The sequence below is a fragment of the Thunnus thynnus genome, chromosome 10 (assembly GCF_963924715.1).
Source record: "Thunnus thynnus chromosome 10, fThuThy2.1, whole genome shotgun sequence".
In the NCBI taxonomy this organism is placed as follows: Eukaryota; Metazoa; Chordata; class Actinopteri; order Scombriformes; family Scombridae; genus Thunnus; species Thunnus thynnus.
The window spans coordinates 5,998,466-6,014,803 of NC_089526.1; the positions used below are offsets into that span (position 1 = coordinate 5,998,466).

At 39.6% G+C, this 16,338-nt stretch overlaps 1 protein-coding gene across 3 annotated transcripts in view; it reads left to right on the plus strand.

Annotated features, from left to right (window-relative positions):
• Window positions 1–16,338, plus strand: part of crppa (CDP-L-ribitol pyrophosphorylase A) — a 48,960-nt gene that overhangs the window by 16,394 nt on the left and 16,228 nt on the right. For 2 of the 3 annotated variants that reach the window (XM_067600621.1, XM_067600623.1), the window contains exons 7-9: window positions 5,097–5,174; window positions 6,519–6,611; window positions 14,047–14,178. In XM_067600621.1, coding sequence (XP_067456722.1) covers window positions 5,097–5,174; window positions 6,519–6,611; window positions 14,047–14,178 — 303 coding nt within the window. Of the gene's footprint in view, window positions 1–5,096; window positions 5,175–6,518; window positions 6,612–6,714; window positions 7,260–14,046; window positions 14,179–16,338 lie in introns of those variants that run through there. The other variant, XM_067600622.1, reaches the window with a different exon arrangement.

Genomic DNA, 16,338 nt, shown 5'->3' on the forward strand with positions numbered 1-16,338 from the left:
TCCACTCCGCGCAACTTTTTCCTCCTCCTCCTCATTTTCTTCCTCCCATCTCCCGACCTCCACCTCTCACTCCCCTGCACGCAGGAGAGCAGATGGCAGTCATATTTCCCAAACCACGGGAGTTTGCTTGATTAATTGAGTGTTTAGTGATGAGTTCTTACCTCCTCCTCCTCATCCTCCTACCACCTCAGCTCAGTCAGAACTGACAGGCTCCCAGTTTCCACCATAGTTCATATCCCTCCCTTTCATTCTTAATCTTTTTTTGGGCAAATCAAATTCCCATATTGCCTTCGGCCCATGTTGCAAACATCCTCCATTTAATTTGTAAAATTGTTCCTAATAGACAATGGAAAACAGCCTCCATATGCAAAAAAGTAAAAAGTGACAGTCTGAGATATTAAATCTGACGGCAAAGACCACATAGAGGTTCCACATGTGAAACGCTCTCCTTTACCTCAACAACTGTTGGGTTTCCCTTCAGAAAGCCACCGAACCACGAGCTGAAGCGACCTTTTCGTCTTTTCTTTGAACATAAAGAAGAAGAACGGATGTCAAGAGAAATGAGTTATTTCACCCAATTGGTTAGTTTAATTTTAGAAATATCAAAATAAATAAAAAGAAATAGAACAAAGAGGGTAATGAACACCAGCTAGGGACAAGTTAGAATGGTTGCAACACAAAATCAGTCCATGTATCAGTTGTTTGGCTGCAAGAAGGTTTATTGATTCCCCTGATATGAGAAGATCACAATGGCCTTTATAGTCAAAATCCAATATCAGAGCTCTGCAACAAATACTGCCTTTGTGGAGCTGAAGCTTTGTTTAGCCCATTAAAGGATGAGTTCACAATTTTTCAGTCTGTCTTAAAATAACAGTCAGATGCCCAAATGAACATTAAAACATGTTTTTCATGACATAATCATTCCTCCGTCCATAGAAGATGAAGATGATCCCTTCATAATGCACTTACTGTCCTTTAACATTAATTTTTCCAGAGATTGTGAAGGTGTTCATGACGTCGTGTCCACCCCTTCACGTGCTCATATTTCACTCCCATCACCTATTATTTATTTTCAGAGTAGACACCCAAGCTGACAAATCGCCCACACATGGCTTTATGTACAGAAACGTGTTCCTTGGATCATCCTGATGTGTGTATATATATATTCCCCGGGTGTAGCTGCTGACATAGGAGAGGGGCAACAGAGCACGCCGCATGACGTGTTCCAATACTCCGCTGTGATCCAAACGCCCATCTTCCTTTAAACTCGCTCCAAGTCCTTCATCAGCTGATGTCAAACAGGCGGATCTCGCTGTCCGGTGCTGGATAGGGCCCCAGAGATGGATAGGGGCCAGTGTCGGCATCTTTGGATCGGCTGATTGGAGCCATTCCCGTCTGTGCTCAGGTGGCCGGTGGGGATGTGTGTTTTTCCGGTGCGCGTGTTCGGAACTAGATTCATCCTTTTTTTTCAGGCAGTTTGGGAGGGAGGGAGAATAGAGAGAGAGGGGGGAGATGAAAGGCGAGTGGAAGAAGCGGAAGAATTATCCTTGTCCCAGTGCCACTACGTGAATCTAATACAGGGATAAGTGAGGTCGGGCTGCTCGAACTCAGCTGACAGCGTGGTGTGTGTGTGTGTGTGTGTGCGTGCAGGTGGAGGAATTGGCAACATGTCTTGAGTGAGAGGAAAACACTCACAGTTAGAATATGATTAAGGGATCCTGTCAGCAGGCAGGATGCCACCTGAGATACATTTGATCCAGTTCAAATCCAAGTTGTCATTTGATGTAAAATTTATACTGAAATGAATCTGTCAAGTTTAAACTCCTGAAAAAAAAATTCCACTTTCCCAGGAAGAATACATTTCAGTTTTATTTATGTAGCATCAAATCACAGCATAAGTTATCTCAGGGCACTCTTCACATAGAGCAAACTCTTTATTTTACAGAGACCCAACAATTCCCCTCATGAGCAAGCACTTGGCGGCCGTGGCAAGGAAAAACTCCCCTTTTAACGGGAAAGAAACCTCAAGCAGAACCAGGCATCTAGGTGGGCGGCCATCTGCCCTGACCGGTTGGGTTCAGAGAGAAAGAAAAAGGGAGAGACGCAGAGAAGCACAACAACAATAATAATAACAGAAATATGAAGAAGCATTGTTCTTCTTTGAGGGCATTTACTAACCTTTTCACTCTCACACAGTTGCACACATTCACACCTTTGAGCTGCCCAGTACAATAGTACAACCATTGTATCTGTTGATTATTAAACATTTTCATTGGAGCAGTAGGGGGTTCAGTCTCTCAGACAGGCCAATGTGCTAATATATAAATGTAAGAAACTGCCATTCCAGTAAGTAGTTTTAACAAAAGCAGTCAAGCAAAATAATGTGTGATAAGTAGTTTTGCATCTCTGTTTTTTTTTGCAATCTCTGCTCTTTATGTGTTACAGCTCTTAACAGCTCCAGGTCATGACTATTAAAATAGTTATTGTGAAAGTATAAAGCTGTAGTGATGTGAAGTGTTCAGATCAATCTCTAGTTTCAGTTATAGAGAAGCAAACAACGTCCTGACCTACAAATTTCAGTGTCTTTCTGTGGAATTTTGCTTCATTGTTACCAAATGTGAAGCATTACTGTGTTATTGTGTCCCCTTCCACACAATAGGCAAAATGTTTCTTAAGCACAGAAAAAAAAAAAAAAAAAACTAGATGAAGAGATATTACAAATGTAATATTTAGCCAAACCAGTCAGTTTTGTAATGCAAAACACAAAATCCCTGTGTGCAGTTTATAATGAAGAACTGAAAATCTCTATTTCCTGTAAAGGAATTCATCTATTTTAGAAGAGTTTTGCCAGGCAGTCAAAATCCTGCTTCTCCCTTTTTAGACTTATTATTATTATTATGAGGCATCTACTATTCAAACATTTGGCTTCAGGGAATTGGAACAAAGGCTAAATTGAGATTAGTGGATGTTTTATGAGCACATAAATAAACACAAAGAAAAAGAAAGACAGATCTGATAAGAAAAAAAAAATCCAAATCACCTCTTCTGTACTCCTCTCTCCCTTACTGCTAATCTGTTTAACTTGATGTATGATAATATTCTTATATTCAGTCCACATCAAAGAGAATCCTCAGACTCATCTATCAATTTAATGAAGATTTTTAATGATTAACCTCAACCTACAAGAGAATATGTCATTAAGACAGAGAAGAAAAAGTATCTAAATGCTTTTTTAGAGCTGAATATTGACCTCTGAATGTGGGAAATAATATGTCAGAGTATTTGGAGCATGGACAAACATACATAGTTATTACATCTACATCAACAGTTACTGTAGCTAATGTTACTATCCCACCTTGGTGCCAATACAGGCTCAAAGATGAAATAAATTACATGATGTGTTATTCTTTTTCTCTCCTGTTGTTAAATTCATGCTGCTCTCATCTAACAAGAAACTTAATAAAACCACTAAAACCAGTCTCTAGCATTCAGATTTAGATTTTCAATGCAGTAATTCAAGTTAAACAATACAAATTATGTGATTTAAATTCAGTTTTTTAATGTAATTATTCAAATTGAGCAATTAAGATTGAAATATAAATGATTCAGTTTTAAGTGACACATATTTCTGCTTATAAGCAACTAGCTAATGAACATAATGGAGCCTTTAGTTAGTGGAGACCAAATCAGAGCTAAAAGCAGAGTGAATATTGGGTGTAAATGTGCTGGATGGTTAGAAAAACAGCATAAAATGAATACTAATGTTGCTCTGTGACTGCTCGGTGTGTAAACAGGCGACTAAGCGAATAGGAAGTCAGTGTTGTATTACAGCCTCATTTCACTGCCTCTAAATAGCCAGAAAAAATCATTTATTACCGCTTTATGTAATTTAATAAGGATTTTTTAATGTTTAAACGCTTGATTGTTTTAAATTAGACCCTTCCACTCCAGAAGTCTCTTCCTCAACACATTTAAAATTTATATTGTGGGTTACTTTCTGTCTTACCGAGCTTTGAAACCTTGTTTTTCTTCTCTCCTCGGAGCGGTTTGGTCGTCGAGCTTCCATGGCTTCTTGGCTCTCCGGGCCATGCCTAAATTTAAATAAACATTCCTACTCTGGGATTTCATGCCCAACCTGGTTTAGATCATGTCATTTTTTTTTTTTTTTTTTTTTTTTTTTAAACCCTGCAAATCTACATTTCGGACTGAAATTATTTTCCTCCTGAAGCTTTGGGCAGTTATCTTTCAAGACCAATTAACCCTCCGACATATGTTTTCCATAACCATTTCACATTTCCAATTACTTTCTGTTATTTTAATGGGTAGAACAACTGTATCTCAATGCCAAACTGAGACTCTTAACTGTTTATTTCTGTGTTTATTTCCTGTGTGTGTATGTGTGTGTGGAATCGTAGTACCAGGCTGTAATTACAGGCTAAACAACAAAGATGAATGTAAAACGGACACGGTGGACATGGCGTGTTATCCGGTTGCCTCACGTCACTCGTATGCCAAAACTGAATGGAAAGATCAGGACCCTAAATGTTCTGGTTCTTTGAGCAAAAAAGCTTTTTACGATTCTTGGCCGTACGTCCACCTTCGACTCAATTTGCAGCGTAATGAAATTTAAGTTGGCTTGTGTATGATCACTGTTCCCGGCTTTTTGCATATGACAGGATTTTCCTGCCAGGTCAGGAGTATAAAGAAGCCCAGAAAAGTTTCTTTTTTTAATCCCTTCCATTTGTTCTAATAAGCTTCTGATTACAGTTGATGGAAATAAGCCATTCAGTTTGTACTCTCGGAGTCTAATGGGATTTTTTTTTTTTTTTTTTTTTTGCCCCTTCTTCTCTAATCATAAAATGATTCATGACAGGAAAGCAGGTGGGTGTACTCTTGCACTGAATGATTGAAGAAGTGGCAGAAACGAAAACCAGAAGGCTCTTGAACTTTTGAGCACCGAAGTCAATCAGTCACTCGACGTCAGATGCATTAAGGACCCTGGTACTGCAGCACCTGCTTTAAATGTTATTACTCAGGATCCTGTAACAAGCTGAATATCAACCAAATTTTTAACAGAAGGTATCTCTGTCTTACAGAAGCTGGACGTCATCCCAGATCTGACGGGAGACAACGCCAGGTATCTGCTAAAGGAGTGGAACTTCATCCAGGTTTCTGTAAGTTCCCGTTTTAAGCGCAATTTTTATGTCAAATGTAATTTTTTTGGATAGTTTTTTAGCGGTGAGAAGCATAAGCAAACAATTAACACAATGTCTGGTTTATATGTCGCCATTTTTCACATTTTCTTTGCTTCCAACCCCTGCACAACAACAATAACACACTGCAGGAAAAAGAGAGAGGAAAAAAAAAGGAGGAAGACAGCAATAACCAATGAAAACCAATACAATAATAACAACAATGGGGTCAGTAAGTAGATGGCCAGGAAAAAAAACAGTGGAAAAGAAAAATAAATATAATATAGTAAAATAAAAATTGGAAAAACCTCCACTTCAACTTGTTTATAGTTGGCTATGGGGTTAAGGAGTACATTGATCAGGAGCCTGTTACAGGCCGATGACATCATGTAGAAACATAGGTAATCAGTCAGGAGGAAGAACAGATAAACCATTAAAATAGGAGGCAAAGGGTCGCCATTTGTTTTAGAAAGTGCTCATCTTTCAGCCAGGCAGAGAATGGGGGGGGATCATGTCAACCTCATTGGAATTGTAAGGGAGATTCAGACAACTCTATTTATCCCAAAAGGGCATTTCGGTGTCAGAGAGCCTCCCTCACAATGGCCAGTAAGGAGAAAGGCTGTAAACTTGTTATTCTGCAACATCGAGAATACATCGAAAATCAAAGACCGATATGTTCCAAGCTCTGGGAAAGACCAGAACATATATATATGAGAGGTTTGCCCGTAGAGTGCCGCAACAATCACATTTGGGATCGGAAGCAGGGTAAATTTCATGCGTTTTACATTTACACAAGTGGGCTCTGTGCACCACCGTTAGCTGGATCAAATTGAATCGAGCACAGGGTGATGAAGAATTCACCCTATCTAATGCCACTTCCCACCAGTCCTATGCCAGTTCCATTCCCAGTCCCCCCCCCCCTCCCATACTGACCCGGAGACTGTGTCACTATCTAAAGACGTGGTGTTTTGATAAATTTCAGTTTCTCCCATAATGATTCTTGTGGCGGTCTGGGAAAGGAATCAAACTTTGTATGTTCAGAGTGACAGACCCGAAGGTAGCGGAACAAATTTGAACTTGGCAGATATTAAGTTTAAGACATAAAGAGTCGTAGATAGAAAAAACATCACCATCGTAGAGGTCTTTGAAACAACCGATACCCAGTCTGCTCCAGAAAGTAAAGGTCCAAAATGGAGGGAGCAAATAAGTGGTTGTCAAATGTAAATTCATCATCTGTTCTGGCCAGAAGGATGTCTAGATTTAGCATATTTATCATCTTTTCTTAATAGTTCTTATCTTTTTTTTTCTTATTTCTTTGGTCTCCAGGTCAATCGTTCTTGCCTGTCTGAAGTGAAGACCATGCTGGCGGCTTTGGAGGCGGCGAATCGAGCTCTTCTCCACCCACTGGTTGTCATTTTGGTGAGTTCTTGCAGGGATACTGTAGTCATGACTTCACATGCACAAATACAGTATATCCTACAACCCTCCCAAACCGGTGGAAACTGAAATTCCCTCTCTGCAGTCCTGACTGTTTCCATTCCTCGTTGTGAGTTGGCTGTCCTCGTTGATGTCTTGAGGACAGAGGTGCAAACCAGTGAAGAGTGCTCAGATGTTGGGAGTAACAGGAGCTATTAACAGCACAGTAACTCTGGCGTGCAGTTGTAGCAAGAAAACACGTAATTTCTTCAATTCTTAAAAAACACATCCCAACTATTTAACTTTTTTTTTAATCCAAACTTTGCACACATAGGCCCAGCGCCAAAATAAAGCTCAGTAATGCGGCCAACACAACCTGGAATGTTTGCTCTTGATTTTTGTGTGTTTGTCTATGTGTGTATGTTATAACCTCCAAAAATAACCCAACTCCAATTTAATAAGTGCAAATGTCAGACAGCATTACTTGATTAAACCGCTTTCTTGATTTGTGTTTGGTACGCTGGCCTTTCAGTAAAGCTGTAAGTCCACACACGGCGGCTTTCATTAGTGCAGGATCGACTTGTCACGCCATAACAAAAGCATCTGTGCAAATCTTATTCTCATTACTTTTGTATTCTTCACTTGAAAGGCAGATACTGTCGATGAGCAATAAGCACCCAGTGCTAAAATAAATGATATGAATAATAAAATGGTTTTGTTGCCAATTTGTAACACAACAGGGATTCAATCAAGGATGCACGATAAGTGATAGGAGCAGCAGTTTCAGATTAATTAGTCATTAGTATGAGCACTAATTACAAAGAAAAGGGCTGTACTTACCCACCGAAACAAACTGCACCAACACAAAGCTTCCGCCCATTCTGTGTGATTGACAGCTGGTCTCTGGTGACATTGGGTTTGCAGTAAAGAACATATTTGGTTATTTTGTTTGTGAAATATTCATCTCTGTTTAAGGAATACTGATAAGAAATAGTTTGACATTTTTGGAAATATAGTTATTTGCTTCGTTGCTGAGAGTCAGATAAGAAGACTGATATCACTCCTCATGTCTATAAATATGAAGTTACACTCTCAAACAAAACTGTGCAATCAAGAGGTTATAAGCTTCGGTTTCACTGGAAACAAGGAGAAACAGATTGATTCTCTCCAAATGTTAAAAAAGCTCACTAATTAACACGTTGCATCTCATTTGTTTGATCTGTGCAGAAAATCAACGTTTAAAAATCTTTGGTTTTACGAGGGTTTATGTTTCTGACTGTTTCCAGGTGAAGTTGGAATCTGATTGCCTGACTTGCTAAGCTAAGATAGTAGCCTGCTAGCTTTATGTTTAACATAAAAGTGGTATTGATCTAAAAAAAGAAGTGAATGAGCATTTTACCCCAAAAGAAGTATTCTTTTAATTTTATATATTAAAAGAACCTTAAAATGAAGGTGGAACCTGCATGAAATATGTAACTTTAAAGTGTAAAGACATTCAAGTCCTAAATGTTGCATAGAGTACGCATTTCCAGCTGCTCCAGCATTGATTAGTAAGTTTTGTTATAACTTGATTTAAAGTTTATGAAGCAGATAGATAGATTTTGCAATTTCATGCACAATTTCCTCTGCTGCCATATTTTCTTCTCTGAACAGGAATACCTTTAAAGGGAAAGTTCACCACTGTGAATATGATGATTTCTTAAAACTAGGTCACCTATGTAGTAGAAATATGCAATTATTTTTTGAAATTGGTGCCCTATGACTAGAGAAAACTGAGAAAAAGGCTGTAAAGGTCCCCATGCAGCTCTTAAGGGGAAATCCTACAACAACCAGAATGCATTGTGTGCGTCCTGTCCAATCAGACTGACTTACTCTACTGACGTTGTGTTTACAGCCAGCAGAGCGGCTGTTTAGCAAAGACTGAGCAGTGTTTTATTTCTTTACCGAGGCTTATTTTCATTTACAAAACGTTTCTCCTCATCGAGTCTGGATATATATCGTACCGGTGTGCAAGGATCACAAAACAAACGGCGCGCTGGAGTCAGTTATTTCAGCATTGCAAACTTACCGGGAGCTGCACGGCTGCACACAAGCTAGAGCTGCCGACGAACAGACAAAACACCTCAGAGTCTGCCTTCTCCAATTGAGCTTGTTTTGGGAAACAATCGCGGATGAAGGGGTGAAAAACTACAACTAAACACTGTTTCTTTTACCTGTTTTTGACGACGAGGCGCCAGACCCGGGATTGTGCTCAAGCTGGATGTAGTTAACCTGTAAGTTAACTTACAGGTAATTTAACACAGTCGCTGTTCTACAGAAGCTCTACAGAAGCACTGCAAAGTTTGTCGAAGTGCAGAGTTTTCAGTCTGTCTCCACTCCAACCGGTCACCGGTCGATGCTGAAAAGCTACCCCGGCTGCAGCACCTGTCTTTCGGCTGCTGCTGTAACGTATCTCTGGGGGTGGTAACTTCCTCCTCCACACTGCTGCATCTGATTCCATAGCTGATATTTTAAATTATTTAGTAGTATGACATTTTAGTGTCTGCTTTTCCATAGCATGGTAGACGGGAGTGTTTTGGAAGACCCACATTTGACAGTCCTTGAAGGCAACACTACAGAAGATGAGGAAATGTAGTTTTGTAGTCTGAGGCAGATCTTCAAAGTCTGCAGGCTGACGCGTTTTGCATCACCTGGCAGACTTTTTGCCGGCAAATGAGCGGGGAGCTCTGCAGCACGGAGGGAAGTTGAACATTGTCCATTTGCATATACCACCCACGTTGTAATGATACAACGCTGGTTGAAAATCAGCAAAGTTTCCCTTTAAAGTACCTACTGCGTGAGACCGAGCAATTTCGCTTTTCATCCAATTAACTGATGCGAAACCTCTGTTTAGTAAATAAGGTAAAACACAATTTGGCTGTTTGCAGCCTATAAAAGGGCCAAATGTCAGTCTGAATTAACAGCTCCTGTAGGTCTGTGTGCTCAGTGAGCTGACTGAGGCAAAGTTAAGCATGTCTCAGTATCATTTCCCACACTTTGAATGAACTTTTCTTTACATGCTTCATGAATGCAGACATCTGGCACAGGACAGATTCAGTTTCGTCGAGGTACACGTACTACACGGTGAGCTATAGCTTTTCTTTTTTTACGCTTGTAAAAACGTCACCTGTAGTCTACCTTCGGTCCCTTGAGGAGCTCTGTAGCTGTTTGGAAACCTTACACCCCAACGGGAGAGAGCGACGCAGCTCTGCCTCGCTTACTGTTTGTCCTGCTTCAAACACCGACATCCGTTTCTATCAGAGCAGCACCGAGCGCTCTGAGTTAGACAAACCTAAAACAAACTTATCAAATCTGCACCGAGAAACATTTAAATATTTATGAAAATTTACCCTTTTTTTTAATTTGGAAAAATTGACCTTTTCAACTAACACACAGAGCATGCACAGGCCGATTCCTACCACAAAACAAGTCTTAATCGCTGCAGATGTCACGCAGCATTACTCCACCCCAAGCCTCTGCTCTTATTCTTGATGGTTTTCAACACAGATTGGCACACACACACACACACACACACACACACACACACACACCTCCACACACATGGATTCACACGTGAAAACAACCCAGGCTGAAGCTGCAGGGTTTTCATTGGGTTGACTCACTGCCACACTGGAGCAACTCCATGTCTGAGTTCTCCACAACTCCCAGTGTCAACAAGCCTCTATTCTATTCTATTCTAGAGTAAGCTATATACTCTAATTTATATTTGTTTTCTGTTCTGTTCTAGAATAGCATATTCTATACCAGACTATTCTCTTCTATTCTATTATAGAATATAAAAGGCTATTCTGTTCTATTCTTCTGTAGTTTTATTCTATACTATACTATATACTATACTTCTATTCTATATCACTGTTGAATAGCATAGGCTATTCTATTCTATACTAGTAATGTATTCTATACTATTCTATTCATAGACATACACACATATACTAGAATAACATACTCTACTCTGTACTATTATTCGATTACTTTCGGTTCTACTGTAGATTATCAAAGGCTATTCTGTTCTTTTACACTTTTATTCTATTTTGTTGTATTTTATTGTAGAATAGCTTATGCTAGGATTAGAATAGGAATAGCTATATGACCCACTCTATTCTTTTTCTTTTTATTCTCTTCTACTGTACTCCACTATTCTGCTCCACTCTGTTATATTCTATTCATTTGTTTAACACTAATTTCATTCTAGATAAGTTCAAACAAATCACAAGTACTGAATTTTGATGATCAGGCAATCGTTTAAGTAGTTTATTAAACAAAACACTGGTCCCAGCTTCTAAAATGTGAAGATTTGCTGCTTTTCTCTTTAATATAATTGTTTAGTATAATTGTTAATTTAATATCTTCAGGTTTTGGACTTTGGACAGAGTAAATGATCAGTCACCTTACTAACAAAATAAGCAAGAAAAAAGTAGATAATAATCCTTAGTTGGCAGCTCTACAAGTTTCGACGTCATATAACAATAAATATAATCTATATGTATAATAAAAATGATTAAGACCAGATTAAAAACTATCCATTAAACTATCTATAAAACTGTCCATAAATTATAAAGTGAGCTACATTTTAAAAAAGGAAAAACTTCAACAGATTACACAGAGTTTACTTTTCCTTCCCTCCCTAATCTGATTTCATGGTCACGTTAGAATGTGTATGAACTCAGTCTGGGAAGTTATGACTGAAAGAAACTTGAAGCAGCTCTTGAGTTTCACGGTTGTAAGAGATGTGGATCAGTTCAGCACCAAAGTGTTTTTCTTACCTTTTCTTTTTGTAATAGGGGGGGCTGTTGTTAAGTTGCACACGAACCCTGTTGTTTATCACAGGTTTGATCACATGGTAGTAATCAGTGGAAGGTTGAAGCGTAGGTGGTAACCTCGAGGGCGGAGAAGCAGATCCGTGATTGAAGGTCAGTGTTTTGTTGAGGAAAATTTGGTCAAGAGAAGTGAAAGAAACATGCTGAGATGCCGTTACCTTGAGCAGGATATTAAAAGAAAGAACTTCCCTCCTGATGTTACTACTTGATGTCTTATGTTTTTAAGTATCATCAACATTTTATAAGTATTTCCTTCGCGCCACAGAAGATGTTGATTTCTGATTGATGCATTGAGGCAGGTTACAATCATTTGTCGGGACACCTCAAATATTTCTCCAATCAACAGTTTAACACCTTTTTAAATCATTGCATGAGGTGTATTAGGCAGAAACTGACTACAAACAAACTAAATTAAAGGGACAAATAAAATGAATTACAATTTAAACTCAGTCTTCCTTTTATATTCTTGGGTAACTGGTCACAGTTTAAGTGCAATAGTACACTCCAAGGTTTCCACACTTCAAAAAAATCATGGATTTGCTCAAGGAAACTTACATCAGCTACACGTTGTTCATTGTTTTCTTTTATCGGGACACTGTGTCATGCATTGTCACTTAAATGAAGCGTTTAGTTTCTAGAGTACCATGACCCTCTTCTCTTTTAACATAAAATATGCACATTTCCAGGTCTCTGTTTATATTCTGGGGCTCTACTGGAATATCTTTGCATGATTTACAGTTAAAAAAACCTCCTTATTTATCTTATACTGGCTCTTTATGCAGTCCCTCAGTTCAGCCTCTGTCTGAAACAGGCCGTTTTAGCTCCTGTCTCTTTAAGGCCCCCCTCCCAATGAGCCCACTCTGTTCTGATTGTCCAGCTTTAGCTGGTTTCAGAGTAGTAGTTGCTTCTTTTCACTCAAAACGGAAACTTCTCTAATACATCTGTATATGTTGGAGCCCAAATCCAATCTGAAACATGCAAGTGGACGACATGAACAGCCGTGGAACAACCTTACGAGTGAACGGCCGTTTGTGGGCATGAACAATCTGACATCATCATGAGGAGGAAGTAGAGGTGCAAACAAAGCACTCAGAGCAGGCTGGAGCCCTGGCTTTTAACTTGCAGGGAGCATTTTTCCATACGTTCACCTCAAGTTGTGGAACTTTGACTGTGTTTAACATCTGATACCATAACAGGATAGAAATAAGAGAAAATCAGAAAACACATGATATGTCCCCTTTAAGTTAGTAAGCAATGACTTGCTGTTTTCATTCAGTTTGTTGGAATCACCTGCTAGCAACGTAGCAACCACCTTCTATATTTAGCATGCGTGATGGTAGCCAAACTTCCATGTCTTGTATCTTCATTTCATTTTACTCTAGCCTTTTGAGGCCACTAACGGAGGAAAGTTTCTTAGTTTTCCTCTTCTTCTGTAGATTTCTAGTGAAGTTAGAATTAAACAATCACTTTCTCCATGAGCTACTTCCACCGTAAAACCTGACACTGACTGCCGGTGATGTTTTAAGATCCCCCTGCAGTAGTTGCAGTATTATTATCTTGACTTGATTTCATGTTGTAAAAGGCCAAAACTGTAAAGTACTCTACAACCCCGGTAACTATTATGTTTGAGTCGATCTCTCTTTTAACCGTCCCAGTAGAGCTGCCGAACGGCCAAAGGTAGACGCTAGTATGAAACTGAAGTGAAAATAAAAAAGAACATCCATCCTTACTCAACCTTTTTGACTTTATAAAAAGGAACGAAAGAATGACACATCTTTATTTTCTCAATCCGTGCCGTTGTCCCAGTGTCAGTTTTGTATCTTGGAACTCAGTGTGTTCATATAGTCTGCACACTGCAGCATTGATCTTTGAATAGACTCATATATGGCCCGGAGAAGCCAATTTAAGTGTACTGTGATATTTATGTGCGAGAGGTTTGACATCTGCTAATGTGCTGAATTATCAGTCTTCAAGTCGAAGTTCACTCGATGACAGCGAGCACCTGATTGATATTCAAGTGTACGTGTAATAATTAACGTTTAGAGCAGATGTCTTGACACATTTTGAAGCGTTTCTCCTGACTTGTGCATCTCACTGCCACAGTTTTTAAGGATATATGACAAAATAATTGCCGTAAATAAATCAGGACTTACATTTCTGTCAGTGGGATGATTATGGAAATCGGCTAAGCTTTGGATACTCATACGGATAACACGGTAATGTGAACCAATGTGTCTGGATTATGCTGCCCTAATTGGAGAAAATAAACCCCAGAGGCCCTAAAGATTTACAACTGAATTACAGAGTCATTATATCCTGAGACAGGACTGTGTATCAGCCAACCTCTGTTTACTCTCAGCCAGCAGAGCTCACGCGTCACAAATCTTCCCTGAACACAACCTTAAATAAACAGGCCTATTGAGTTGCAACATGTTTAAACGACTGCTCGAACAATGAGCTGTAATTGTTCCAAAAAAAGGGCATAATTGCTGTTCTGGTAAAAAGATCCTTGTTATTGGCAAGTGTTTTCTGATTGGGCGCGGTGGTCTTTGTTTTGATAGGTGCATTTGAGCACTTCGGATGAGCTGTCCGTCAGTGGGAAGATGGCAGAGCCCGCGGCAATCATGGAGCTGGCCTCGGCAGCCAAGCTCCGAAATATTCTCCTCTACGGTGTCCAGCTTCAGCAGTCAAAGGTAAGCTCTTTGTCTTTTCTCATCTATTCTTCCATTTTTCCTTTTCTAAAGTGAGCTCCAGGTTCCTGTGGAATGCATATTTAAAAGAGGCCAAACTAAACAGAGTTGGAAATGTCTTTTAAGAGTCTTGTTCCAATGCCCTGTCATGCTTTTATGCTTCAGGCAAGGTTGCTGTCTTTTAACACCCATCTTTCTGTGTTAGTGTGGTGTGTGTGTGCACACATGGACAGGTGTGTCTATTTTTGTGCAAGTAGGAATAAATATGTACCCACGAGTATGATTAAGAGGGCGGGATCTCAACTTTTCCCCTCTCCTGCCGTATGTGTTGCGCGGTGTCGTTTGAAGTGAACGCCAGAGGGATGAAAAGGATGCAGAGGTGCTTTAGGTCTAAAGTGACGACCACCACCAATGAAGCTGAAGCTCTCGAGTTAAGCTGTGTGTCATGGGAATCCTCTGCGAAGCCCGCCAAACATACTCTGGAGTCATCAGGGTGGATGCGGTTGACCTGAAATCCATAACTGACTGCTCAGTAATTACAGGATTATATAAGGTAGAATTATTCATCCAGCGCAGTGAGAAATGTCAGGAGTCATGCTACCAAAGCTGTCAAGTCAAATCACAACTTTTTGGACTTGATGTGCGGGGTAAAACCAAAGACAAATGTTGAATATTCATGGAGTTGCTGGCCTTAAATATGACATCCGTCATGATTTATGTTCATGACTGACTGCAACTTTGTGACAAATGGGGCTTCTTGGCAGCCGCATCTCTTCACAAATCAATGGTTAAAGTTTCTGTGCCTCAGGCGACGGGATGTTTGAGCAGGTCAGGTTTATTCACTCCTGCAGAAGAAAACTTGAACGATGAGCCGAAGAAGGAGACTCGATCTTCACTGTGGTCAGCGAGACGGCGTCATCAGCGGGGCCCCTGACGTCACAGGACCGTCTTAATTAAAACGAGATGCTCGGTATTCTCGATAGCGAGGCATGCAATCCGCTGCTGGCCCACATGTGAGTTTGATTCTGCTATCGGATGTTGGACATCATGGTTTTCCTCTGAATTATGGAGACTAATGCTGTTAATTAGTCATCCTGCTTCAACTCCTCTGAGAGAACAGAGAAAAAGGGGAAGGGAGTGGACGGAGATAATTCGTGTTTCACCATGATAAAATGCTTATCGTTATGAGATAGTGGAACAGCAGAATACAACCTCGAATAAATCACTGTTAGCTTTTTGTTATAATGAGGATAATTCTTCCCAGATGGCCTTATTCATACTTGTCGAGATGCCTGCCAACACTTCCTCTGTCAGCCGCGGTCGTACAGTATATATGAATATTGCTCACAAATTCAAAGTTTGTTTGGTTTTATATAAAGATCTGACAATAATGCACACATAGCCAACATAATCAGCCAGTCAGTGTAATTGTTGAAAGATGAATTAAAACTTTTTTTTTTGCCCTTATGTGTTTGCTGCTTTAAAGAAGACATAACTGTGTTTATATGAGTCATGATGTCACCGAGTACAAGGTACAACTCGGGTATTTTTTGCCATGAAACTCAGCATTTTTAACATGCAGAGGAGGATGTTATTTTCAGCTCGGGTCACATGTATTTTAGGTAGGATGACATGTTGTGTTTTCACCACGACAAGAAAAGTCTGGATTACATTTTCTGTTCCCTGCGAGGAAAAAGGTCGAGTGTTCCTGTTTGTAAATCTCAAAATATCTTCGTAAAGGAAGCCAGCGCAGACTACAAACATGTTAGTTATGCTGCCGACCACAGGTTTATACATATGTTCTTCCTATAACGTTTGACAGTTCACTTTGTATTAATAAACATTCATTCAGTTCGTATTAATAATGTATTAGCTATACAGCTGTGTAGCCATTATTGATTCAAATAAGGGTTTTTTTTTTTCCACATAAATGCACATAAAAGGCTTGTGACTGTGTGTATTATCTGATTTTTGCCTTTGGTCCACATCAAGACAGATTTTGGTTTCCTGCTGTTGGATAAAGTTTATTGTGTTGTCAAACATCGACCAAGCTGACTGCAGTCACCACACAGTTGCAGAGATAAAATCTTGAATGCTCTTCCAATTTAAGCTAGCGGAGTTTTTCTTAGGCACCGTTTTTTTTTGGTTTTTTTTTAAAACTGA